The sequence below is a fragment of the Catharus ustulatus genome, chromosome 5 (genome assembly GCF_009819885.2).
Source record: "Catharus ustulatus isolate bCatUst1 chromosome 5, bCatUst1.pri.v2, whole genome shotgun sequence".
Classification (NCBI taxonomy): Eukaryota; Metazoa; Chordata; class Aves; order Passeriformes; family Turdidae; genus Catharus; species Catharus ustulatus.
In genome coordinates this window covers 22,360,786-22,387,469 of record NC_046225.1, presented here as the reverse complement: position 1 = coordinate 22,387,469, position 26,684 = coordinate 22,360,786, and the positions used below count along the sequence as shown (strand labels likewise).

General features: G+C 38.2%; 1 protein-coding gene across 2 annotated transcripts in view; it reads left to right on the top strand.

The window, feature by feature from the left end:
* The window catches only part of PPP3CA (protein phosphatase 3 catalytic subunit alpha), a 186,194-nt gene that overhangs the window by 156,606 nt on the left and 2,904 nt on the right, over positions 1 to 26,684 (top strand). The window contains exons 9-13 of one of the 2 annotated variants that reach the window (XM_033059997.1): positions 7,619 to 7,744; positions 10,349 to 10,423; positions 18,025 to 18,109; positions 21,903 to 22,000; positions 24,646 to 24,675. In XM_033059997.1, coding sequence (XP_032915888.1) covers positions 7,619 to 7,744; positions 10,349 to 10,423; positions 18,025 to 18,109; positions 21,903 to 22,000; positions 24,646 to 24,675 — 414 coding nt within the window. The remainder of the gene's footprint in view (positions 1 to 7,618; positions 7,745 to 10,348; positions 10,424 to 18,024; positions 18,110 to 21,902; positions 22,001 to 24,645; positions 24,676 to 26,684) is intronic. The other variant, XM_033059998.1, reaches the window with a different exon arrangement.

The following is a 26,684-nucleotide window of genomic DNA, read 5'->3' as shown; positions in this document are numbered from 1 at the left end:
GTGTTACAAAATTTATAATCGAAAACCTTTTGTGCCATGAACTGTATGCAAGGGAAGGAAACACTTCACTGGTAGACAATGGCGTCTGTACATCTCAGATTTCTCAACATGCCTGCTAACTTGTGGAAAAATTAATCTGTTATTCTGCAAAACCGTGCAAGCAGAACTATCAGTAGCTACCTTTGTAAAAATTAATGATGTAGGTTATCTGCTAGCAACCTGAGAAGTGCAGGATGAAGTAAGGAATGTGTTCATTTTCTTGGTAGGATCATTACTATCGGTGGAGAGATGTGTTTACTGTCCTGGTTGGCTGCTTTGGGTCGAAGGCTGATCACAAGTCTGTACAAGGAAGGTGGCAGAAAGTGTTTGCTTCTTAGGCATGGAAGCGGTTCTGTGCAATGAAGGCCATGGGTGAATTATGTGAAACTTTGTTTTGAAGGCAAATGTTAAATGGAAATCAATGATTTACAATACTCAAAACCTGGAATTTGAAACCACAGAGTTTGAGTGGTAAAGAGAAGTGTGTATCTATTATCTCCATTTCCAAAGAGGGGGTAATTTCCCTTGTTCCAGGATGTTCCACTGTGGCAGGCATGTCTTGTACATGGTGGAAAGCCTATTGTGATGGAAAGCTGTACACTGTTGAGAGGTGCTGGTTATCTGTGGCCACAGGTGGAGTTGATGGGCACTGCCAGCAATACCTGCTCAGAGTGAGCTCAGGCAAATCAGCACTGGCACAGCATCAGCACCTCTGTGCTACTCCTTAATATATAACTTGTTGTAAATTCCGAGGCTGACCTTTAGCAGCTTTGTAATGGATCTCCACTGAGTTTATCTGGTTCCTTTTCTCTCATTAGAGGTTTTGACGCATTATTTTATGTGACGATTGCTCTGGCTCTTGGCATTTAAAGTACATCATGCATAGCTTTTCATGCTGCATTGCTCATACATCTTTATGTGGATAGTCTCTGGGTGCTTGCTTCCCTCTTCAAGGTAAAAGCCCACTATCATATAGAAAGAGTCCAAAGCATGCCTGCTTTTTGGCTTCCTAGGTTTGCAGCAAATAAATTAACTGAGAGCACAGTTTCTGACTGACTTCAGGAGAAAAAGTCTTTACATCTATAGGTGTTGTCAGGGCAGTTGCTCTAGCTGACTGATCATGCACTGGTGTAGAACCTGATTGATTTTTACAGGTCATCTGGAGGTTTGGTTACTGTCAGTCCTTGAAAAAGGAGTAATTCTCCTATTAGTAAGCGCCTTCCTGTCTAGTATGCATTTTCAGTGTTCCTCAGGTTGTCAGCCAGCAAAATTACCCTGAATAAATTCCTGAGAGGCTCCAGAACCCACAGACCTGAAATGGGTAATTATTAAATGCAGTATTGTTTAAGATAAATACTTTTTTTAAAAAAAAGCTGCAAGAAGCTAAGAATACTCATTTTCTACTCCAGATTGACAGTTCTCACACCCCTTAAAGCGGATGTAGTTTCTTGAGCTGCTTCAAATCACTTCAGGAGTAGACCTGTTTGCCAGCTTTATCCAGGGGCTCCTTCAGTCCCTGATAGAGAGCAGCCATGGGATCAGATCTGGGAGCAGGTGTGTCCTCAAAGAGCAGTAGGGAGGCAGTGATCTCAGCACAAAAGAAGGTTTGACAGGAGTGGCTGAAGATAAGCTACCTAAACATGCCCATGTTCAGCATATCTGCTGTTAATAATGCTACCATGGAGCCTCTGCATGGGCTGTCTCACAGTGCTGACTCACCATGGGAACCTCTTGTGGCTTTGTGTTGCTGGAATCTGGCACCAAAGGGAGTTTTCTGTATCCTTTTGGTTGCTGGCTGTGGCCTCATGCAGGCTGCCTGTATTACTTGTGCACCATGTCGCTGCGGGTCCTGTCACAGCCCCAGGCCACACACACAGAGCTTTGTGTGCCAAATTGAGGTTTTTCAATTCGGAGACTCCTGTCAGGGCTTCCCTCTGTAGTTAATGGAGACAGAGAGAGAGGCTTTCAGGGGGTGACTCAGAGACTCAGAAACTGCCTCAATATTGGGAGGCTTGTGTCCTTTTTCCACTATTATCCTTCTCCATTACTGGTATTAATTCCTTCCATATTCATTATAATGGCAAAGGGAAGGAATTTTTATATGGTTTTTGGCAACTTCTGAGCTACTGTTCAGTGTCTTCATAGCTTTCGCAAACATTTCTGCTTTCATTTATTTTATTAAAAGGCATAAACATGCTTTACAATTAGTAATACTCATCACAAGAAATACCAGTGCATTGGTGATTCTTCCAAGACTACTGCTTCTGGAAAGAGAGCTTATGCAAGAAGATAAATGTTAATTTGATTGTGGTAGTTACCAGTGACTTCAGGGCCCCAGAGATCATCTGTGCTTAACAAGAAGCACTGAGAAAGTTGTGCAAGTACAGATTTACCGCTGGGTCCCAGGGTGCCCATAACTAGGAGAAATTCTCAATAGCAACAGAATAAGAGGGTGCCAAAAATTACCTTGTGGTATGATCTGGCCTTGTATTGTGTCTAAACATTCATTCCTGCATTCAGTATTTCTTAATGCTTTAATTAGGGCTTGTTGTAATGCTTGTTGCAATGTGTTGTAATGCACACCTGCACACCACCCCCTAAAAAAAAAAAAAAAAAATCAAGTGAAAGACTCTACAGAAGTTCTACAGAGGCAGAAAACTTACAGTAATTTCATGATTACAAGCTGCACCGATTATAAGCCACACTTCTGGGATGTCAGCAACGTTTTGTTTTTCCTCCATATATAAGCCGCACCAGATTATTAGCTGCACTTTCATTCACAGCGAGGATCCGCGTGCAACTTTCACAGAGTTGCCAATTAGTAACCGAATTGCGGGATCGTGGGGTTTACTGGCTCGACTCGGGGCCGTGCAGGCTCGGATCGGTCCTGCTTTTCCCCTGCCAGGGCCGGATGAACTCGGATCGGCCCCTCCGCCCCCCTGCCAAGGATGTGCAGGCTCGGATTGGCCCCTCTGCTCCCCTGCCAGGGCCGGGCGAGCTCGGCATGGCTCGGAGCAGTATGGGCTTACACTTCCAGGTTAGCATATTTCTGAACCTCATCAATATATTACCCGCACCTGATTATAAGCCACTCTTTGGGTTCGGACCAAAATTTTAGTCAAAATGGTGCAGCTTATAATCGTGAAATTACTGTACTTGTAAAACACTGGTGGTACTGGCATTTTTGTGTCTGGCTGTCACTACAGTAAGTGTGTGCTTTTTGGCTGAGTGAGCAATTTTAACTTGCTGTTTAAAGACAGACTATTATTTTTGAGCACTTTTAAAAGATTAGATTTTGTAGTGGAGAGAGAACAACCAGAGAATCCAAAGTTATCAAAAAGATCCCCTGCAACATACATGTATTGTTACTGAAAGGAAAAGCAGGAAAAGAAAGTCAGTATGCAGGAGAGTTTGGGATAGTAGAAAAACAAGACATCTGTAAATCGGGTAAACCTGTTAATGTGTGTGTAAAGGGTCAACATGAATGTGTGAACACCATGCGTGCACATGAAGAAAGGTACCTGATCTAGATGGATCTAACGGGAAAATTATTTTCACCTGGAAAAAGACAGAGTAGTATACCTGGAAGACAAGGATGATCTGTGAGAAATATTAGCACTTTGAGGGAAAGAAAAAAGATGTAACCTCTGTTTGCCCTATCAGTTTTCTTTAATGCCTTATCTCTGCTGCTGTGATGAGTTCTTGTCACAGAAACAAAAGCGTTTAAAGAATAGTTGTCAGGGTATCTAGGCCATCTCATTGCTGATGCAGAGAAGTTTGCAAAAAGTGATTTTTACAGTCTGTTGATAAAGTCTTGGATGTGACTCTGCCATTTCTTTACAACATGCAGTTGCACATGTAAAATGAAAATCTTCAAAATTTTATAAGGAAAGATGTTTCCACCGACAATTATCTTCACTTCTGTACTGGATTATTTAGACCATTACCCTAAATTTTTTCCTTTGATAATATTTAAACTCCTTGAACATTTTACTAACTCTTGTCCCTGACCTGACTTGGGCAAAAAATGCTGTGGTTACTTAGCAACTCTTCTTGAGAAGGCACTGTTCCCAGTTGCACAGTTAATGCTGAAGTTAATTGGCATTAAATCATAAATTGAAATTCTTTCTTAGGTGCGAGGAATTTGAGGGACTTTTCTCTTTTTCATTTTCTAAATGCAGAATAAGGTTTCTGAAAGAAAATTACAAGAAAATTAGTTAAATTGTTTGCTAAAAATATTTTTAGGTTGTTATCTAAAAATATTCTGGGCTAGTATTTCTACCAAGCTCATTATTTTTTTCCTCTAATTATTTTTTCTAGTGGAAATATTATCAATTAATTCACACTAAAAAATGATTTGGCAGATTGTGAAGCAGGATATGCAATATCTTTGAGAAATTCTGAACTATCTGTCACACAGTTTAATGTTGTTCACTTTGCTTCAGGCCTTGACCTACCTCCAAATATATAATCTTTTCAAGCACCATTTGGGATGCCAGAGGGTCTGAGACATCCACTCACATCTGACAGGTGTGACACAGTTGTGCCTTGCTCATCTTTAACTGAGGGAGACCAAAGAGGTACAGCACTAGCTGCTGTATGTAACCCTGAAAAGATTAGAAGGGCTGTCTCCATTTCTTGCCAAAGGAAGGAGGTTTTTTGCCTGCACAGTTTTTAACACCCATATTTCCACCTTAGGGGTACCTATGTTAAATGCTTCAAGGTAAACAGTACAAATGCCCTTTGCCTGCTGCATTAGCGTTTCATTTCACTCTGATTTTCAGCATCCAGTATCTCAGTTTACTAGCATTGGAAAGAAGTGTAATGTCATTTGGGCTATCTGCACATCTTCACTTTACAAAACATTAGCTTTTAAAACTTAAAACAGCAAGTAACAAAATTAGGTTGAAATGTGTGTGTGTGTGTGTTAAGAATAATAAAATACAATTCTTGCTCTGTTTGGTGATTATACATGATAATGGCTGGTGGCTTGGTCTGCTACCATCTGTCTGAGTATGTGTTTGGAAAGAAAGTATTGAGGTTGAAGTCTGGAATAATAAGCAAATGTTGGAGAGTGTAATGTTTTCCTATCTTAGGGTTTCATAACCAAGGAACCCATCTCACTTCTGTCTCCTCCATCAGCGACTGTGACCTCCACGCTTGTAACCTTCAAAAGCTGCATGCTCTTTCAGGGCTGCTGGTTCTCCTCTAGCTTCTTAGGCAACAAGCTAACATGGACTAAGGAATGAAACCCCCAATCTTCTCTGAGCCAATAGAGAGGAAAAAGAAAGCTATGACCAAAAGAAAGCTGTGACCAAAAGAAAGCACAGGACAGATAAGCTTGGGGAAACTCCTGCTGTTATCTGAGAAGCATTTTCTACTTGATCCAGAGGAAGTTTTCCTCTTCTGACTACTAAGTGTAATCAGTACTGTACAATCATAATAAGAGCTGATTTGCTCTTAAATATCATCTTCATTACTTACATAATAAAAATATTCTGTGTGCATTGTGCTTGTAAATTACAGATTTTTAATTTAAAATGCCAAAAAGTATTTGTGATACTGGTAACTACCTTGCTTTATTTTATTCTTTTATTCTCTGTTATTACCCTTCTCTATTGTATAACGTTATTTTGAAGTAATTTGTTGAGGAGATGTACAGGTCATTTACAGAGGAGAATTTTTAAAAATAGTATTATTGGAACTTTCTTTTGTAAGGTATTCATGTATATAAATTAATAAGGTGTTGTGAGGATATTTTTATTGCAGTAATCTTAAATTGTCTTCATTTCAAAGAAAAAAAAAACCCAACTAAAGCCGTTTTTGTTTAATTTTGAGTTTTGCAACTGTTCTGCCTAAGGTTCAGGCTATTTCAGAGGCCAGTTTTAAAAGTTCCCCATAAAAATGATTTTTAATTCAAATTTCACAGAATTTAGAAATAGACTTAATAGATAAATTGAAGAAGTAGTGGGAAGGGGGGCTACCTCAGCTCACTAAGATGATGAATTTGAATATTTAGTTCTTCTTAATGAATCTTTACAACCATTTTGTAGTCCTTTTTGTGTGGTTTTGATTAATTTTTCTGTAAAACCACAAACTATTTATTTTTATTATGCAATTGTGTCACTGTAATAGAAGAAGAATAAATTTTGATCTGCTGTATGTGATTTCAGCCAAAAATTGTTGGAAATATTCAGAGCATTGACACTAGTTTTCTCATTTTTGCTAATAGCAGTATTAAGCCATTTTTTCTTCTACTGAGCAGCAGAATGACTGCCAGTTGTCAGAGTGGGGTGGGCAAGAGTCAAATGTGGTTTATTTAAATGGAGGGTGTCTGCCTGGCAGAAGTTCACATTATTGCCAGCAAGCTGTTTTCTGTGTCTCAGTGAGTAGGTTTCAGAAGCTCCCAGGTCACTCTGGACTCTGTCATTGACCACAAAATGGAAGACATTTAACATCCTATTAAATATTTGTGAAGCAACAGCCTAGTGCATAAAAAAAGGTTTCTTCTCTGATTGACGCACAGTCAGTGAAGAGAGAGAAATTATCAGAAGAAATTATTCATTCAGTCCCTTCAGTCATTTCTGCATTTCCTACAGTGCTGTTTCACATTGCAGTTGTGCAATTTTATTGCTGGCTATTAAGTGATAACCAGTCCCTGGAACTATATTCCTCCCTGGGGAGCCAGAACTGGGAAGGCTGAAGGAAAGGGGAAAGTGTAGAATGATACACTTTCTTCTTGTGTTGACTGTTTTTGTTGCTTGTGTTGATTAAATATCCTGCATGCAGTCTCCTGTGACTGCGGTGTTTAAAGAGTTCTATGTCATTTTAAGTCACTTTGGTGATAATCTCAAAATTACCTTTTAGGATTATCATTTCAGATATGAGCCTGAAGTCCATTAACAAAAGTTAACACTAAACTTGGTGCGGTGCTTTAAAAAATGGGTGTGGCATAAATATCTATATTTCTGCCTGTGAACAGACGTAGTCTGTGTGTTTGTGTGTTGATAAGAATGATGACAATGTGAAATGGTGCAAGACAAATTGTATTAGTATTGATTCATATTATAGGGAGCACAGTCTTGCATGCCTAAAGTTTGCATAATGTGAGAAGCAAGTGTCATCTCTTGTACAATGCTGAAATACGTTGAAAATGTCCATCAGAAGAGCAGTGTTCAGACTCTGAGTCATAAATGCTTTTTTCTGTTATCTCCAAAGCATGGTTGTGAGGAGCTCAGATAACTGTGTGAAATGGGGGATTCTGAATGCTCTGCTTCATTCCTCACTGCTGGCAGATCCCAGAGCTCACGTTCTTGACTACTCAGGGATATTAATTCACTTAGCAGCCCATCTTAGTGGCAGGAAAAGCTGTTGACACTGCTTTCAGTCTGAAAATGGATTTCTACTTCAGTGAAGCTTTATCCTGCTGTAACTAGAATTCAGGTGATGCCACTGGATCAAGTGGGTGGAAGCTGGTGAGCCGCTCTGTGGGCTGTGTGTGCTGTCAGCGTTCCTGGTCTGGTAGCCAGTCACACACATGGCTGATACCTCTTTTATTTTTTTTCTTTCTCCCTTCTAGCTGCAGTATTGAAATACGAGAACAACGTTATGAATATCAGGCAGTTCAACTGCTCCCCTCATCCATACTGGCTTCCAAACTTCATGGATGTGTTTACCTGGTCCTTGCCGTTTGTTGGTGAGAAGGGTATGTATGTAAATCAGTTCTGTTCATAAAAACTGCAGAATTGTTTCTTAGTCAACTGTGCATGTGGCCTCATTTATTTTAAAGGGCAGGAATCATTTGAAGGCAGATATCTTACTTTTGAGGACAAAGTTTTGAAATGGACCTGGGGGGGCAAGTAATTACCAGTGGTTAATCACACTTCTCATGTTTTTTTATAATTTCCACTCTTTGCAGTTGATGTCATTATCTTTCTGCTGCAGAAATCGATTTTATGGCATTGCAGGCCAGGGATGCATTCACTAAACAAAATTCTGATTTGTTTTTCTGTTATAAGCTCTTGAACATTGCCTTGGATATTGCTTACTGCTGGATGGGCATCTCAACAGACTTCGCTACATGGGGTTACATCTTTACTCACGTTACCTTCATGGGTGGGTTGCTTTTTGTCAGCAAACACAGTGATATTAGGACCCAGTCTGGCTAACTGTTCCTGGAGAGAGTAGAGGGATGCCAGTAGGAAGGAAAACCAGCTCCTCAGCCCCTTCTCTGCACAGGACATGTGGTGCCTCATTGCTGGAAAGAAGAGTCTAAAGAACACAAATGATATTTTATTGAAACCTGATGCTCTTGATGGTGCCTAAATTCAGCTTCATGCTATGAATGGCAAGCACACAAAAGGCATGAAAACACTTTGGTCTAGCATATTAAATGAATACAGAATACAAACTGCCTAAACCCCAAGTCATTTATTCAGTGCCCAAGATGAAGCTTGCTTTCATCCATCCATTACAGAGTATTGCTGCAACAGCAATCGCTGCCAGAAAACTCTAATAAACTCTTAAAAGCTGCTTGAATAACAGTTCTCTCTTAATAGACAACTGGAAATACAGCCAGCTGTCTCTTGTACCTGCAGTTATGACCAACTTTGTTTTGAGCTACTCTTTTGTTTGAGGAAAGCTGCTGATGAGATGCCTGAGGTCTCTGTGAAGAAAGCAGATAGACAATGTAACAGGGATTAACAAAGAATAGGCAGCTGTTTGCACTAATGGAGACATTACATAATCCTCACTGACTGCGTGTTGCAGACTTCTTTGAAGCAGATAAAATGCTTTCATTTTCTTTGGCCGTAAACTCAGCCAGGCTGTTTTTAGCTTGGGTGTGTTCTCCACACACATTGCAGTATTGTAAGATGCTCTGTAAGGTCGCTTTTTCAGAGGCTTCCCATCAGCAGCCTGCTCAGGTGGGGCTGCAGGATGGTCAGAATTGTTGAGATTCTGAGATATGGTGTTCCTCGTTCTTCTTACGTCTTCGGGGTATTTTTTCTCCTTCACGTCTTCCAGTGGTCACACCAATTCACTGGAAATTTTAGAGCCCAAAGAAGTGAAAGCAGTCTTTTTCTTTCTATGCAAAACAGTATTCAATGATGTAAGGGTTGGTGTTCTACACAACTGGTTATTAATTTCCTTTTTTTTAATATAGATTTTTTCCTTCCAAGGCCAACCAAGGTAGGAAGCTCTTAGCTTCACTGGTTGTTGTTAATGTGGAAAGTCTTTCCACTAATACTGTCAGAGGAAAATATTAAATCCTTTCACTAAAGTAGGAAAAAATCTAGCTTTGTCCCACCCTGCTAATTTTCCAAGCCTTCATAGTAGTCACAGAAGAGGATTTTAATAACTACTTGACTAAAATATTTGAAGTTTCAACCTGTGTAGTTGCACAAGGCTAGACAAGCCTGATAACACTCTTAATGTTGCTTATTACATGTAGGTGAAGTTTTTCTTAATCTGCTAATTGCTTCACATTTTACCTCATAACTTGGCTTTTCTGTTCTCTAAGTTGCATTTCCTTTGTTTTGATTTTTAGCTGGGATTGTTTTTTTCACTGTTCTCACTCTGTGTGTGCTCTAGTTAGTGTCTCATAGTTGTCTCTCTGGAAAGAAATGAGGCCAGGGTAGGGACGGCCTGTGGCTGACTCTTTTGTACCCAAGCTGCAAAGTAAGCAATCTGAATATAGTCTGAATTCTCTAATAATTTTGTATCGATTGAATATAGAATAGTTCCACATTTGAGGAATGTACACTGTCTGGTCTTTTGTCCTAGAATTCAAGGGACACCAAAGACATCTTAAAAAGGTTAATGTTTTGTTGAACTGGAAGTATTGTTCAAAACCTGGATAAATAAAGAAATACTCTGTGATCCCTCTTGTTGTACCTTTTTCCACTGGAATGTTGTTCCTATTCTCTGGGCAGGGAAATCACATCCTATTGCAGTTTAGGAGCAAGAGGAGAGGGGTCAGATTGTTATCCTAGTTGAGTGAAAGACAAAAAATATGTTAAGGGGGGAAAAAATGAATGTTGCCTACATCACAATTGAAAAAAGAGAGATCATGAGCAGATTTTTTTTTTAGTCTATTTATTTTGTTCATTGTATTTGGTAAAATATTTGTGGAAACTTGCATTTTTATTAGCTGCATGGGACACTTTCAGCTTCTATTACTAGAGATACTGTTGTTTAAAAAGTGGATGCAGTTATTGCACTGAATTTTCATTTACACTACTACAGCTAGAGTTGTCTGACAGACCAGGGAAGCTTAATATCAACATTTTGCACTTGTTTTCCATTTTAGTGACAGAGATGCTGGTAAACGTGCTGAATATCTGCTCAGATGATGAACTGGGAACAGAGGAAGATGGATTTGATGGTAAGAGCCTCTACCCTGGTTGAGATTGTTTGCCTTGAAATTACTTTAAAAGTTTTATTACTAACTGTGAAATAATTTTCTGAGTCCCAGTTGAGTTCTGTGCACTGAAAGCAACTGTTATTCTAAACTCCAATGGATTTGCTTCCCATATGCTTCAGAAAGAATTAATGGATCTGCCCTGTTTTAAACTTTTTCTTCATCTCAGTCTTCTGGTTAAAAATCCTGCATTTCCCTCCACAAAATCTGGGTCATGTTGTCACAAAGGGGTCAGATGATTTCATGCAAAAGGTCACAGGTATTCTCATAGTGAGTTTAATTATGTCCGTGAAATGAAGAAATCTTCCTGCAGAGCTCCTTCCCGAAATGTTGGTACTGAGACTTTGTAAGACTTGTACTTAAGGTATTCCTTTAGTCACTTCTTTTGATGCGCTTGAGGGTCTAAAAGGCTTTGAAGAGCAACAGAATCATTAAAAATAAGCATGTAAACACAGATAGAAAATATTTTAACTTGACATTTCTGCTAAGAGAGAAGTGGACAGATCTGTTATCCTTTGGGTTGAAGTTTATGTGATGATTAGTTGCCTTCTACCTGGTGGTTTGACTGTAAATAAGACTTTGTGTCTTACAACTTCTTAATAGAAGATTCTTAAGTCAATTTATTTTAGACATAATTTTCTGTTGGCTGTGCAAGAATAAATAGCATCTCTCCAAAATGTCCCTTCTCAATTGAGTAAAGCCGAAAAAAATCCTATGCATTCTTACTCTGAATGCTTTCAGTGTTTAAAAAAAATCTGTGGAAAATAATAATAGGTAATCTATCTAATTTTAAAAATCTATGAAAAGAACAAAAATACTAAAAAATAATTTTAATAAAGAAGAACCTGGAAAAATCTAGCACTACTGAATATTCTTGAGATGTTTTTAGGCAGAATGAATGAACAAGGAGAACAGAGAACTTTCAAGTAAGACAAATATTTAATGAAACTCTAATTAATAATTAAGATTCTTTTTCAAAGCATTTATTTTTAATCTTTGGAACAGGAAGCTAGATCACAGGTTTTGCAAAATGTTTCCTTTTTGGTGGAGAAGACTGGTATAGATGATAGTAGTTTGATTTTATTCTGAAAAACCAGATGGAATTGCCTGTTCTGCATCGGCCACAGAGTGTGGACATGAACAATTATATTGCAGGACTTGGGACAAAGGCTGAATTATTGAAACCGGTAATCAGTGAAGAGAAGAAAACACCTGTTTGAATATTGTGCCCAGTTTTTTCTCATGAAATTTAAATAAGTCACTACTCTGTAATTAGTGTGTGAAATTGTATGGAGGCATTTGATGAGTAAAAACTGTGTCAAGTTAAATATACTAGCAACAAACCACGTGCTTAAAATCCTTGGTTCAAGAGAGCTCTTAAGTGCAGTGATTGCAATGCCAAAGCAAAGACTTTATGTGAAAGACTTTTAAATTAATTCAGCCTTGGCCGAATACTTTCTTTTAAAGTTGTACTGTAGGCTTCCATTGGGCATAGACGGCTAATGCCTATACTCTTCTTCTAAAACTTTAGGATATCATCATTCCCATCTCTAACTTACAGTTCAGGAGCGCGTTTTCAAAAGCAGAATCAGAAATAGGGAGGTGTTAGGGGTCTTGGGGAACAGCAGCCCTCTCCAGCTGTAGGAGGTCTCTGTATCCACTGTATTTTTTGTGAGAGGCAGTGAACCCCCATCCCACCTCCTTGGGAGTTTTGCCATGGCACTGCTCCAGACTTGGAATTTGCAGCATTGCAGGTGTCTAAGCAGGGAGACAGGCTGAAATCCTCTGGGCTTGCATGTGTGTGTAGTGCATAACAATATCTAACAGCAGCAAAGTTTCCAGTTGAGGAATAACTAAACCATTCCTACTACTGTAGCACTAATACTGTTACCTAAACCTGCTCTCAGATTTTTCTCTGTGAACAATTTCTCTGTGTTAAGCGTTATGGTAAGGAAGATATTAGAAATGCAGTCATCTTTAGCATGTGTAGCTAAAAACCAGAGTTGGCATATGTTCATGTCTACTTTCCCAGGTAATCCAATCCCCTTTAGAGCTGCAAAATGAGCTCTGTGGTATTGATGCTGCAGCCTGCTGTGGGCTCACACTTTTACCTGCAGCCCACTGGACATGTTAGGCTCATGGGGATTGTACACATGGAAGAGACTGAAGGATTCAGGTATAAAAGTAAATTTGAGGTTGATTTAAATTTAAATAGAAGCTGATACATGTAATGATTTCTTAGTGGGTTCTGATTTCTTACATGTACAGCAAACAAAAATCCTCTTTCTCTCAAGTTGAGTACCCTCTGGTTTTTGGTTTTTTTCTTCCTAAAAGCCCTGCCTTTTGGGGGAGAGAAGTACAAGATGTGTTTCATTTGTGTTCTCAGTGAAACCGACCAGAATGATTACTAGGTCAATCAAAACTATTTCTGTAAGGACTGTCTACTGAGTCTTGTAGTGACTCAATATTTCTACTGTTCTTCTTCAGTAATTTCTGTCTGGCTTCCTTGGAGGACTAGTCCTGTTTACCTGCTGACATTTTTTTTAGCATTATTTCCCATAGAAGGAAATGCCTGATATCTGCAAAACCAGATGCATTTTTTTTTATGGAATGATTCTTAAAAAACGTCGCTATTTTTAGATCATCAATAGTTTTCAGGACTCGCTGCTGATGTCCTTTCTCTCCTTGCAGTTTGAACATGCCCTGACCTGGGGTTCCCACATGTAGTGAGAATGGTCCATCACTACGGTTTGCACTGATAATTCATTACCTTCTTTTACACTTTCTTGCCTTCTGTCTTCCTTCCTCTCATTCCTGCCTTCAAAACAAAGCCCCATCAGTATTGCCTGACTTCACTGCACAGTGTTCTTGTGAGCCCTTTTTTATTTATTATTATTTTTAGTTCTGAGTCATGTATGTTGCATCTAGCCATGAGCAGGATGCTCAACAGCGTGTATTTCTTTTTTTTCTCCCTGCCCCCTCACCAGTTTTTTTTCCCCTTAAGAAAACACATCATGGGGATCTGATCAATTTGTTGTAGGCAGTTTCTGTGTAAACTTACTGTGAAAAAAGCCTAAATATCGTAATGCCCTTTATCCCATATGTCCCTGCTGGCCTGTATTGGCCTTTTGGTTTCACTCGCTTCAAAAATGAGAGAACATGATAGGTCAAGTTTCCTTATCTCTGATAGTTTCCTCTTGCTGTACTTTCTCTTTCCTGTTTGCTGTGGTGGTTGCAGTATAATCTGATCCAGAAAAAAATGTCTTGGGCAAATGTTCGTTCATGTACTGTATGTTTGTGCATCAAACATCACTTAGCAACAGGAGCTGCAAATACCTCTACCTAGCCAGCATACAGTCAGAGTTCTGTTTTGTTTTAATTAGCAACATTTCTGGCCTCATGCATTTGATTGAATAAACTAAACTGCTAATTAAAAGAGTACAATAATGCAATAAACAATTTGATACAAATGCACTGCTTATTTTGTATGCATCCTTATCATGATTTTGCATGAAGACACTCCTAAATTACCTACATTATTTTTTTGTATTGCCTTCAACATTGTAGCTTGCAGCCTTCTCATAGAAAAGCCACTGTGACATTCATTAGCTACAGCATTTATGCCTTCATTGGAAAACAGTTTCCCAATGCAATGCTGTAGTTCTGGCCTAAAGACAATTCCCAAGTCAAATGTCTCCTGCCAATCATAACCTGGTTCTGCCGTGAACAGTAGTATGTGACATTTGCCACATCTCAGCACAGTAAACTATGCCTGGGGCCACTCTGCAGCAGCTAACAGAGACTGATAGAGCAAAAGCAAGGGCCTTGTCCTTAGGTCTGTTACTTACCAGTCCCTGATGAGAGTATCTTAGCTTGCCAGTAAGTTGAAGTTTAGCTGGGAGAGAAATGGAGCAGTTTCCCCCTTAGTTTGTATTTGTTCTTCCTCCAAACCAGCAAGGCTGGACTGCAGTGCATACTTAATTTCTGTGAGTTTGTGACAGAGTGGCATTTTTATGTGATCTTTGTATTTATTATTCGCTCTGTGGTTTGGTCAGATGTGGTTGTTCCCATGCCCAAAGCATTTTTCCTGGGAGAGGTATTACATCACATCCGTGTGCCCTGCCTCTGGACCAGCCTAGCAGCGTGCACTAGATGACCAGTGTCCCCAGAACATGTGCCCTGGTGCAGTTGTGCCTGGGCACCAGGTGCTGCACTGGTCTTGCCCTCAGATAGTTGATCCTAAAATGCAATACCTTGTACAGGGGTGGCATTTGAATTTGCTCACTGAGAGCTGCTGGAGCTTTGAACAAGCACAGGTGTGCAGTGGGTAGCACAGATGCTGGTAGGAGCAGCAGACATGGCTGTGACAGCAAGCTACTCTGTGAGATATGAGGTGTAAAGAAATGGGGAATTAGTTTGACCCTTTTAACAAAAGAGGCATCATCACACAGGCACACCCCATATGGCCAGGGTGGGGCTGTTTTTGAGAAGTGATTAAGCCTTATCAAAACAGCAGGAATAATGTAGGAGAAAGTCTGTGTTCCAGAGGTGGTAACACCGCTGCTGGCCTCCTGCTTGCTTGTTGATTTCCTGAAAAACCTACTAACAAGGCTTTAAGCCGAAAAGGTTTGGGGTTTTCTGTTTGTTTGTTTTGGGGTTTGTTTGTTTGTTTGTTTGTTTTTTGTTTGGTTTGGGGTTTTTTTCGCCCCTTTCATTTTCAATCTGTTTCTTTCCTTTTGGATGTTCTCTGCTTAATTTGTTTCTTTTCTGTTTTTCAGACTTTACTTAAACATTACATTTCCGTTGATGTTGTCAAATGTTCTGTATTATTTTTTATTTTCATTCTACAAACATCACTGATCTTTTTCTTTCCCCCTCTTTGGAATTCATAAGAAGATCCCATTTATGCACAGAAGAAAGGTATTCAATAAGTTGGAAGGCTTAAGTTTTATTAATTTTCCTAATGCTTAACTACATAATATATATTAGGATACCAGTGAGAGATTTGGGGTTGACTTTTTTAGTCAGCACTGTTTTAAATCTGTTCAATCCTACATCTCAGTGTAATGTCAGCATTTATAATATTTTTTTTCTTGTTGTGCTTCTTAATCTGAACATTTAAATTCCATTTCATATGTCCTTCATATCCAGCTTGCAGATTCTGTGTTTTGATACCAATCTGAAATCCAATAGAACTTGTTAGATTACTGAAGTAGGAGTCAAAACTTTTATTTTACCCCCCAAATAATTTTTGCACTTCAATTTTTAACTTTTTTTTAAAGTTCCTTCATTCAAAAAGGGTTTGTTTAGATATTGCAGGATCTTTTAAAGATATTTTCTGGCCTAAATGAGTCTATGATTCTAAGAAAGGAAGGTAAAATTGTGAGAGGATATCAGGCAATGTTTGCAAGGGCTAAAATTTATTCATCTATAGCCAGTTCTCAGGTTTTGACCCATTTACTTTCACATAGATGAGTGCTTAAGTATAGTTCAAGTAATTCATCAGTAATAGTGAATTTCAAAATACTAAACTAGACACACTTGGAATGTAGTCTAAAATTTATGTATAAATAGTTAAGAAATCCACATACTGTGGGGTTAGTGATATTTAGTCAAAACTAACAGAGCAATAAAACGTTGTGAATATCAGCTGCATTATTTAGAAAATTATGTTAATAAAGCCAGAGAGGATAAATAAAGTTAGTACTAATATTTAATAAACATATGTCATTTTCACAGATTAGGAATTAAGATTACATTAGGAAATTCAGTGGAGACTAAAATTTTTTAAGTATATTTTTTTAGTAACCTTTATATGTATCAATGACATACAAAATACTCCCTTTGAGCCTGTTGTTTTATGATTAAGGAAGGGATTTTTTCCTATTCTTATTTTGTATTTAAGTGTAGGACATTGTATTTCACTTCAGTCATAAATTGTACTTCCAGTTTTCAGTTCTCAAATATTCTAGACTGTATTCTTACTTGCTGTTCAACTTTTGAATATCCTTATAACAGAACAGTGTGGATTTGTAATAAACAAATGGGGGATGGTGAGACTTAGGGGGAAGAAAAGAAGGCAAATTATGCTTAAGTGTTTTCAGGATAGGAAGGGCTGAAAATCATGTCTTGTCTATCTTGAGAGTACAGTTCTGTGAAATCATAGTACTGAGGTAGGAAGGTATCACCTTTTATTCCTGGAGAATCCAGCTGAATCAGTGCTGTTTTATCTAAATTTTTCATTAAGCTGTTAAAAGTATATTACATTAATTAAGTTACAGCTGTTTCTCCCAGTCTTATATTGTCCAGAATTAGACATTTATGCTCAAGTGTTCATATCTTTTTTTTATCTTTGTATGTTTTATTATTTGCTTTATGTTTTTATCTTTATATGTGGGAGATTTGAAAGCCATCATTCTGAGTATCTTTTAAAGAGAAAGCTAACTTTATTCCACCCAAAACTAGGACAGTATCCTGGTATTACATCTTGTCAGATCCCACATTTTCCAATACACCATCACCTTTCCTGTTTTTGGTAGATAAAAACACAGATATCATTCCTCTTAGTCTTTGGGCTATCCCCAAAAAAGTCCATTGAAGTCATTGATTCCATGACCTTGAGATGCTGTCATAACAGTTTTTCAGGGCAGGTAAGATGGTGTGTGGTGGTGTGAGGTGTAGGATTGTTGCATGCTGAAGCCAGATCTGATTCCATCGCTACTTGTCCAGTTTCATCAAAGCGTATTCTTCATTAATGTTGTCCTCCTGATTTGTGCCCCTTTCTGCTGAGTTAGCTTTCTTGATGGGGTCTACAAAATGGATGAATTTGCTAGGATTTGAAAACAGAAATTTTCATTTTTGCTCTTGAATTCTGGAGTAACAATGAAGGAAGTGTTACTGTGGTGTATAGTGTTGTCTGAACAGGCAGGAGTTGTCAGGCAGCATCCACACAAGTCAAGGTTAGCTGCTCTTCAGAAACCTTTAGGAGAAATCTTTGTGATGTATGTGGTTATGATTGTGATAATGAAACTGTTTTTCTGAGTATTACAGAACAGATCTTATTGGGGATCTGGGGGGGCAATCCCTTGTAATAAGTACTGTTTGCTTTTTCCATTCAGGTGGTTCTCTCGTGCATGTAGAGATTTTGATGCTATCCAAGTAACAAGTACACCTCAGCCAAACTCTAGTCTGTGTTCCACTATATATATATATTTTTTTTAAGGCAGTGTTGTGGGAGTTTACAAATTTCAAATCAATTATAATTTTGAGCAGGCCATAGCAGTGATTAGAGCGAAGTTGCTCTGTGGAATTCTCTTAGTCACTCCCAGCCAACACAATGCCTACCATCTCATGCTTGTTTCCAGGACTCTGCCTTTAGGTTTTAATATCTTTTAAATAATTTTTAACTAGGAATGAGAAAAACGTGTATTTAGTTTTGTCTACAAATGTGGCTTAGTTTGGCAAACGGTAGCATTAATATGGTGTTTCTTGTATTCAGTGTTGAAAGTATTTAGTGATGAATTGTTTATAAATCCCTATAACTGTTTTTAATGTCTTTTCCATAGGAGCAACAGCTGCTGCTCGAAAGGAGGTTATAAGGAACAAGATACGAGCAATAGGAAAAATGGCTAGAGTTTTCTCAGTGTTAAGGTAAGGTTTTATGTTGGTTTAGTGTTTTTTTAGTGTTGAAGGATATCTTTGAATTGTTACTTAGAGCAGTCAACTGTTATACAGCAAATTTGCTATTTTAGTATACCACCCAACTGATTTCTACTGCAGCCTTTTAGAGACTGTTTTATTTATACAATGCTGCTATTTATTTTGGCTCTGAATAGTCTTCCTTGGGGCTCTTGCTGAATATAAAACAGACAAACAAAAGACATCAGCAAAAAAAAATTCTAATTACTATTTTTAAAGACCTTTGCTGACCAGGTGTACTAATTAACTTTTAGCCACTATGAGGCAAGTGTTAAATGTGGGGAAGGGTATGTTATACATCACCTCTCATTAAAAAAGAAGTCAGCTGTCACACTTTATCACCCACAGATGCTGCTACAGCCATGAGTAATGATGACTAAAAATGAAAGCATTAGGGTCATTTACCTAGAAATCCAGGGAATGGTTGTGCAGGCAACGGCAGCTTGTTCCTTTGGGCTGTACTCCCCCAAACACGTGAACATGAGTAACTAATTGCTACCCAATGTTTAGAACTCGCCATTTGATGTTTCTAAGCAGAAGAGAAAACATGCTGTACTGTGCTGAAGTCTAAATATAGAAAATACAGTTCTCCTTCCCTTTCAGCAGAGCGATTTTTTCCTCAGGAAGCTGTGTGTTGGTCTGCTGTAGTCACTTGATGGCTATTATGCTTAGTGAAAAAATCAAGGGAGTTCTACAACATTTGCTGTTATGATTACATGATTGATGTAAGAAGAATAAATAAACTAGTTACTTCAAGAATATGCTACTTAATTTCGGTGGAAACTGTCCAACTTGCTTGCTCTGAATGCAGCATGCCAGCAGTGGGCAGGTTCTCTGTAGGGCTTTGCATGGGTACAGCAGCCCACCCATGCCTTGCAGATTGCAGCAGCATAGCTTTAAATAGCAAACTGAGATGGAGGTACCTGGGGTTCCCAAAGTGTTACAAGTGACTTACTGGTGATGCATGACCTACTTCGAAGTAGTAAAAAAAAAAGAGGTTAGCATCATACCTTTTCCCTGAACAAGATGGGGGAGCAATCAAATGTTTCCACCTTCTCCTCTGTACCAAGTCTGGCAGAGAGCCTGGAGCTGGCTGCTACCACTTTCATAAAGCAGCACAATTATTTTTCTCTAATGATAGTTGAGCAAAAAAAATTCGGGAAACTTGTCTTTGTCCCGTAACCTTGAACCACAGCTTCTGGATTAACTGTGAACCATTGTGAACCACCTTTTTAAATAACAGATTAATTCACAAGAATTGTGAACTTCAATAAGCAGAACAATCATTGGATGATCAGCTGATATATCTGGGGTTTTACAACTCACAGATGATTGCCATCAGCCATGTGTCAGACTTTTTAAAAGGGATCTGTAGGGCAGAAGCTTTTCCATGGTTTCAAAGATGGAAGAAGGATACAGAATAATTCCTGCATGTGCTCTGTCTACAATGATATGCATAAGCCTTGTATCTTAAGTCTGCCTCAGCTAAAACCAGCACAGCCTTTCACAGCTTTTGATTATTGATGGTCCTGGAAGCTTTGCAGGAAAGACTGAAGATGAGGAATAGATTTGTTCTCCCTTAGCTTTAACCAGCAAATACAGCACATCCTCCCTGTGATCCGAGGCATATTCAGCAAATAAACAGGTACCTGCAATGCATGGTTTTGGTGACCAGTCTTCCAGGGGAATGAGTAAAATTTCATCCCAGCCACCACTGGGAATACCTGTTCTCTTTTTTCCTGAGAAAGGCTGATTCTCCTCAGCTGGGTAGCAGGCTGCTAGACAACAAATATTTCACAACGTAATCTTGCAAACACTATTCCTATAGAAAAGCCTGGGATATTTTTTCTGTCTTGCTAGCATAATCCATGTAAGTGCAAGTGTCAGGTAATTGTGTGTAACCCTAAGAAGACTGCAGCGGCACCACCGTCTATCATCTACCTATATACCAACTTGTTCTGGAAACCTTTGAAGTTCCTGTTTGTCATTGTGTTTTATGAAGTTTATTTCACTGATTCTTGAAAAGCTTTCTGAATTATTAGCACCTAATTTGACCATCTGCAAAGGACTTAGTCATCTCTTCTTTGGACTGGAGTGGTCCCTTTCCTCAAGGATGTAACTCGAATGTAGAGCTAAACACTAATGTTCAGCCATTTTTGTGTAAAAGTTAGATATCAAGATAGTGTTTATTGAGTTTCAAATGTTATAAATGAGCTTTGATGAAAATAGATACTGTAGAAAGATTGGCTTTAGCTAAATGGAAGACTTCATGATTCCTTGTCATTGCCCCTCTCCAACTTTGTTTCTCAAGTCTGACTTTTCTTTTGGTATATCTAGACTGGAGAGACGTAAATAAAATAATCAGTCTATTATCCTTTTTTTTGAAATTGAAATAAATGACATCAAACAGAAATTAACGAGCACTGAAGGCTAAAACATCTCAATATTTGTAACAGACACCTTTCTTGTTCATATGCAGTTTAAAGATAATAAAAATAGAGTCAGTAAACTTACCCCATGAGGGTGAAGCTAATGGTGCCATTGGAGTTTAATTTAACAAAAGAAGAAAATATATGTAATGCACAGAATAACTGAGAGAAAGCAAAAGCTTTCCTGTGTAACTGTTGATGATAAAAATACTGTGTGAATTCTGAAAGTATTTTCCTCTTGCATTAGTTCTAATTCCTTGGGAAACTTGCAAGCAAAATGGTCACAATTTGATTTTGAGTATTACATAATGAAAAGTGAGTGCAAGCAGAATTATTTTCAAACTCAAAACAGAACTTGAAGAGTATATGTAGTAGGTAAACAAGAATTGCTTAAAATATGTGAGTCATTCAGGCCTGTAGGTCCAAAGAAAATTGTAAGTAGTGAATTGCTGAGAAACAGTCTTATAGACAAAACCACATTATCCTCAGGTGAACGTGGAGCTAAATTCTGTCTTTGTATTTGCTTCCTCCAGCTTAATGTCATTATATACTTCAAAGTAAAGCACTTCAAAATAGGTTTCTCTTAAAGAATTGGGGTCAGTTTTGCTGCTGAGAAAGTATGTCATCACAGGCAGCATTACAGTCCTTGTAGAAAGCTTTACTTAAAGTCTTCTCTGTATAGAGCTGTTGTATTCCTCTTGCCTGTATTGTATTTTAAAACTCCATATATTTGGAGGCCAGCAAAGCATATTTCGGTTTCCTAAAACAATTTTCTTGAATCCATATTATTTTTAGCATACAAAATTGTTAAGGACAGTACTAGCAAGGATGAAAGTGCTTATTAATTTTAATGAGCTTTTAGCTGCCTTTCTTTAAGTGGCTGGTGATCATCAATAAATGATGCACCTGCCTGCTAGTGTAGACAAGAGCAAACTAACAGTTTAAGTTGATTTTGGACCACACAGTGTAAAATGCCTAAATGTATTGTTGGCAGTATCTGATCCTTCTGGTCCTCCTGCTCTCAGATTTGGCTTTACAGACATATTGTTTCATAGGTGTAGGTTGTAATGTTAAATACAGTAGGAGCTGCATATGGTGTAATGGAAAGCTTAACCACATAAAGAGCAGTGAAGGGGACTACACTGGTGCTGATGTTATCACCAAATTCAGTCTGCCTGGGCAAGGAGATTGGAGATGATGAAATCATTGCAGGGCATGTGCAGCTTAAGATGTCTTAAACACATCTTGAGTTTTTAAAAAATACATTTACTTTTTTTTGGTGGCTTTATTTTTAATTTCTTTTTTAACTTTTGCAGAGAAGAGAGTGAGAGTGTGCTGACGCTGAAAGGTTTGACTCCAACAGGAATGCTGCCCAGTGGTGTGCTCTCTGGAGGAAAACAAACACTGCAAAGCGGTAAGCCTGTTTGCCTGTGTGTCTTGTCCTGTGTAATAAAAACAATGGGTTTTCAACCGCAGAAAGAAAAGTAACCACAGCTGTTCCAAAGAACAGAAAAAGGCAGTTTTTTGTGCTGGAGCATTTGTGAACAGTTCATGTAAGGTCACTTCTCAAGAGTTACTGCGTATCATCAATTTTCAGAAAAAATGGGGGAGGGGGGAGCCCCTGAAAATCAAATCTTCAGAATGGCAGCTCAGGATTGTGTGTGCAGCGCACTCTTTCCATAGTTTGGAGCAGCTTTTGGGGTTTTTCTTAATAGCAGTCCTTGATACATGGAGTACTGAAGGTTCGGCTTAGCTAATGACACTGAAGCTCTTACTTTATCTGATTTATTCTTCCCCATAGAGAGCCACCAATGGAAAATAGCTCTAGAATTAGATTTTCTTTCCTAGAAATTCTAGGTGACAACATGAGAACAATTCCACTTTGATTTAAACCCAAGTGAAGGGAGGCTCTTACACACACTGTTTTTGCCTTGTACACAAACACAATACAGATTGTCAGTTTTATACCAAGTGCTTCTTGTTACAGGAAATTGGTAAGTGTATAGTAGGGCTGCCTTTGTTTCCTTTTGGAATAAGGAGTGTGAAGTGTTTAGTTTATTACTGGAAGCTCTCCTTTTTTTTTCTGCGTATACTGCTGTAGAGTATATTGCAGGCACACATAAAGGTCTGTCATGTATTGAGGTTCTGTTGGCAGTAGATGTAAGAAATAGAAATGCTTTATAACCTTGACATAGTCTCAGCCTCTTGTTTTCCTGCTTCTTTCCTGGAGCATTCTTTCTCTGTATTTCTCCCTTTACTGTCTCTTTTATCTAGAAGATTCAGGTATACGGTGGTAAACCTCCTTTTCCTCTTTTTCCCCTTCTCATTTTTCTTGTTGATGACTTGTGTGTTATGGACATAGTAACGTTCTGCTTTGAAAATGCTGCAATATGATTTCACAGGAGGCCTTTCTTAATGGGTTTGTGGTCTTCACCTAGGCTTTTCTCCACATAGTTGCTTTACATTTCTCAGAAAATTTGGTCCAAGGAGACTGTTTATTGTTGCCCTGGCAAAATATTAGGAATAGAAATGAATTTAAGAAAATTGCCAAATGTTCTTGTTACAATGGCTAAAAGGAAAATCTCATACTGCAGTATTCTGGCTCAGTAAAACATTACTGTACACAAGCTTCTGCATTAGTTAACTCATAGTACCCATTCACCAAATACTCTGAACTTCATATAGTTTCTGTTAAGCCCACATATTGCCATATGTATTAACAGAAAATATGAGTAGTATGTTCTGTTGTGGAAGTATACTTTTTAGTCATCATCTTTTCTAATGTGTCAGTGCTGGTTTGGATCTGGTTATTCATTTTAATTTCTCATCCTAGTTATCACGTTTCCTTTTCTTTGAACTTTGTGTCGGTTTTATTCCTTGGTTTTTGGCCATCTCTCTTGCTCTGCTGCTTGAGAGGGATAGGCTTACCTTGGTGCATGAGGGTTAAATCCTCTCATTTCCCCATGCAGCAAGATAATAGTAGATATTTTGGAATATATCTTAATCCATATTTAACATCCTAACTGGAAGAAAAAAGTTTGGGTTTTACGTAGGGGAAACCAAGACAAAAAAGAAAAGGGGACTTCCTAAAAGCTTGACTTCATGAGCTATTCTCTAAACCAGATAAATTCTTGAAAATCAAAATTTATTGTAAAATATTTGCTATATTGGGTTGCATTTAATGATTTGCATCAGCTTCTACATCTCTGACTGTAAAAAAAATGCATACCAAAGCTGATGGCTAAAATTCAAATGAAATTATGTATTTAAGAATAATTAATGATTTCACAGCAGTGGTAACATGATATTCATAACATCGCCGCAATCTCCGGTTACAAGCTCTGCTCTCTCTGCCCAGACTTTGCAACTTTGGAGGTCCAACAGTCAATCTTACATCTACATCCATTGATGTAAATAAAATATTAGCAAAATGTTGTGTTTCAGAGACTGGGTTGACAAAAATAAAGTTTACAGATGGAGCATACTGGGCAAAGTTGCAAGCACAGGCAAAGCTTTCTGAGCATCCCATGCTATGGGGATGTTTCTTTTAGTCAGGAGAGAAAAAAAAATAATTCTATAAAGTTGTGTATGGAATTCCTTTGCCTTGTACTGGCATCAGTACTTTTCAGGCTTATGTTGTAAATTGTATGAATTTTGTGCGATGGCTTTATGCCATTTTTTGTTCTCTTTTGACAGGGCAAGTCAAACCGCTCTTGCTGAGAGCTGGGACAATTATATAATGACCTTTTCAGGTCAGATGTGTAATATGGAAGACATTCACATTTTGTAATTCTTTTCAGTCAAAAGAAAATTTCTTAAATGTGTCTTTAAAAACTTTTCGTTTGTGAAACTTCTGCTTTAAAACAAACTCTAGCTTAATTCAATCTGCAAATTACTGTTTTTGTGTAAACATTTCTCTGTGTGTCTGTTTTGCCAAAATCCAGCACTTACAGTAACATTAGTGTTGTAGCTCCTTTGCTATTCACTGACTTGTTCTTAGAGTTGAAATCCTCTGCTCATTTTTTCTCATTCGTTTTGCTACCCCTTTCTTCTCTTCAGCTACTGTTGAGGCTATTGAGGCTGATGAAGGTAAATTGGCCAGTCCCCTTTCTGTTGGTGCCACAACAGATAAGGGCACTGCTGGGTGTATTCATTTTGCTGTAGCTTGTACAGATTGTGTGGGTGTTGGGCTAACAATTGTGGCTCGGTATTAACCAAAATGTAATTGCTTTAAAGGGGAAAGTGTTTTTTGTTTTTTCTTTCTGTTGCTGCTGTTGAGTTTTTCTCTTTCTGTAAGTTATAAACATGTTGGAATTGATGTATGTTGAACTAAGCACTAAGTAATGCCACAGGAGGAGAGCAGGGAACTTGGGTTTCATGGGACATAACTTGGCAGCAGCTCATAAATGCTTTGTGACACATAGCTCAAAAGGTGTGCACTGGAGGCTGGCTCACACTATCCTCAGCAATTTCTGGTCAAGGAAAACACATAGCTTTTTTTTATATATTCTCTCCTTTTGTTGTTGTTTCTTTTCCCTTTTTTCTTTATGCTTCAGTTTGTTTCCTTTCTTTTAGGTCACTAATAAAAATATTTTATTGGTCTTTTGTTATAGTACAGCATGTTTCTGTTTCCCTTTAAAAGTAAAACAACATGAGACATTTGTCTGCAAGATGTCTGCTTCTTTTGGTAGTGGCAGTTTACACACTGAATATTTACATTAGAGCAACCATTAACACAGGCACCATTTTAGCTGCTTATAAAGTGACTGGCTGCCTTAGAAGATTTCTGAACATTCAGTATTGAAAACTGGTGTTTTGTTGACAGACCTCTGATTTAACCCTTAATACTTTCAACACTTCAGTTAAAATTGAAGTAACCATGTATTACAATGCAGATGTACAATATTTGTTCAGTATTATAAAGTTTTGGAAGAAGAATTTTCAGAATTCCCCTTTAAAACAAAATTCTTCAGTTGTATTTTGTTCTTGCCCCTCTCAAATTTTCTGTGGGTATTTTTTTTTTTTTTAGTTAATTTAAAAAAAAAATCTGGTGATTGTTGTCTTTTTGTAAGATGTGCCCTTTCGGCCAGTTGAATTTGTTTTTGAATTTTGTAAAGCAGTGAATAAAATTACAGAACAAACAAGTAAGAGAAAATACAACTGCTTTCTAAATAGCAGTGAGTAAGCTGCTATTTATGTTGGAATTATCTATTCCTATCAGCAATCTCTAATCTGCAGTGTGCATTCTTGTTGATAGTTTGGCTGTTTTCTGTGATTTTCTGTGACTATGTGTTGTGTTTTAGTAGACTCTCAATGTAACCTGCTAATATTCGTTGTCTGACCAGCAACTACAGCAGAGCACCTTCCTTAGTGTTACAGACAATCATGTGTCTACTGGAAATACAATCCCTTAATGTGCCCAGTGCCAGCAACGTGCACTCCTCAAGTTAATCCTTGATTTGCCATCCTTGCTAGTTAGATGCTGTCACCATAGTCACAACTACTGCTCTACACAGGTGAAGCTTCTGATGGAGGAGAAGTTTCACCCTTTATCAGTTGTCCTTCAAGGCCCAGTAACACCAACTGGGCTGTGCTGCTGGCAAGCTCCAGGACAAGGCAACAGCTTCGGCTTCAATGCAGCCATCCATTAAACTGTTGATTTAAGGGATTGGCATGGGTGCTTGTTAGACATCTTCATTTTGTGGTGGAAGGTAAATTTAAAACAAAAAGGCAAACTCACTGTATGACCTGTTCTGTTTTCACTGCTCCATCCCTGCTCACTTGACTAATCACCATTATGTTGTTGTTTTTCTGAGTTGAAGTATAATACATGTTAAAAATCATGCAGTTCACAAAGTTCCAATGTAACATTTGAGAAACTGGCTAAAGAACTAAATCCTGAGGCAAACAGAATCTATTAATTTTCAAAGGAAAGGTTGGCACAAACAACACAAAAATGCTTTTTTTTGCTCTCCACTAAATACAAGGAGTGGTAACTTGGTACCAGGGATGTTCTGGGGTTTTGGGTGTGTTAGATTTTTTTTTTTAACAGCAGTTACCAGCTTGTCCAGAATCAGGACTGCATATTGGTGATAGAG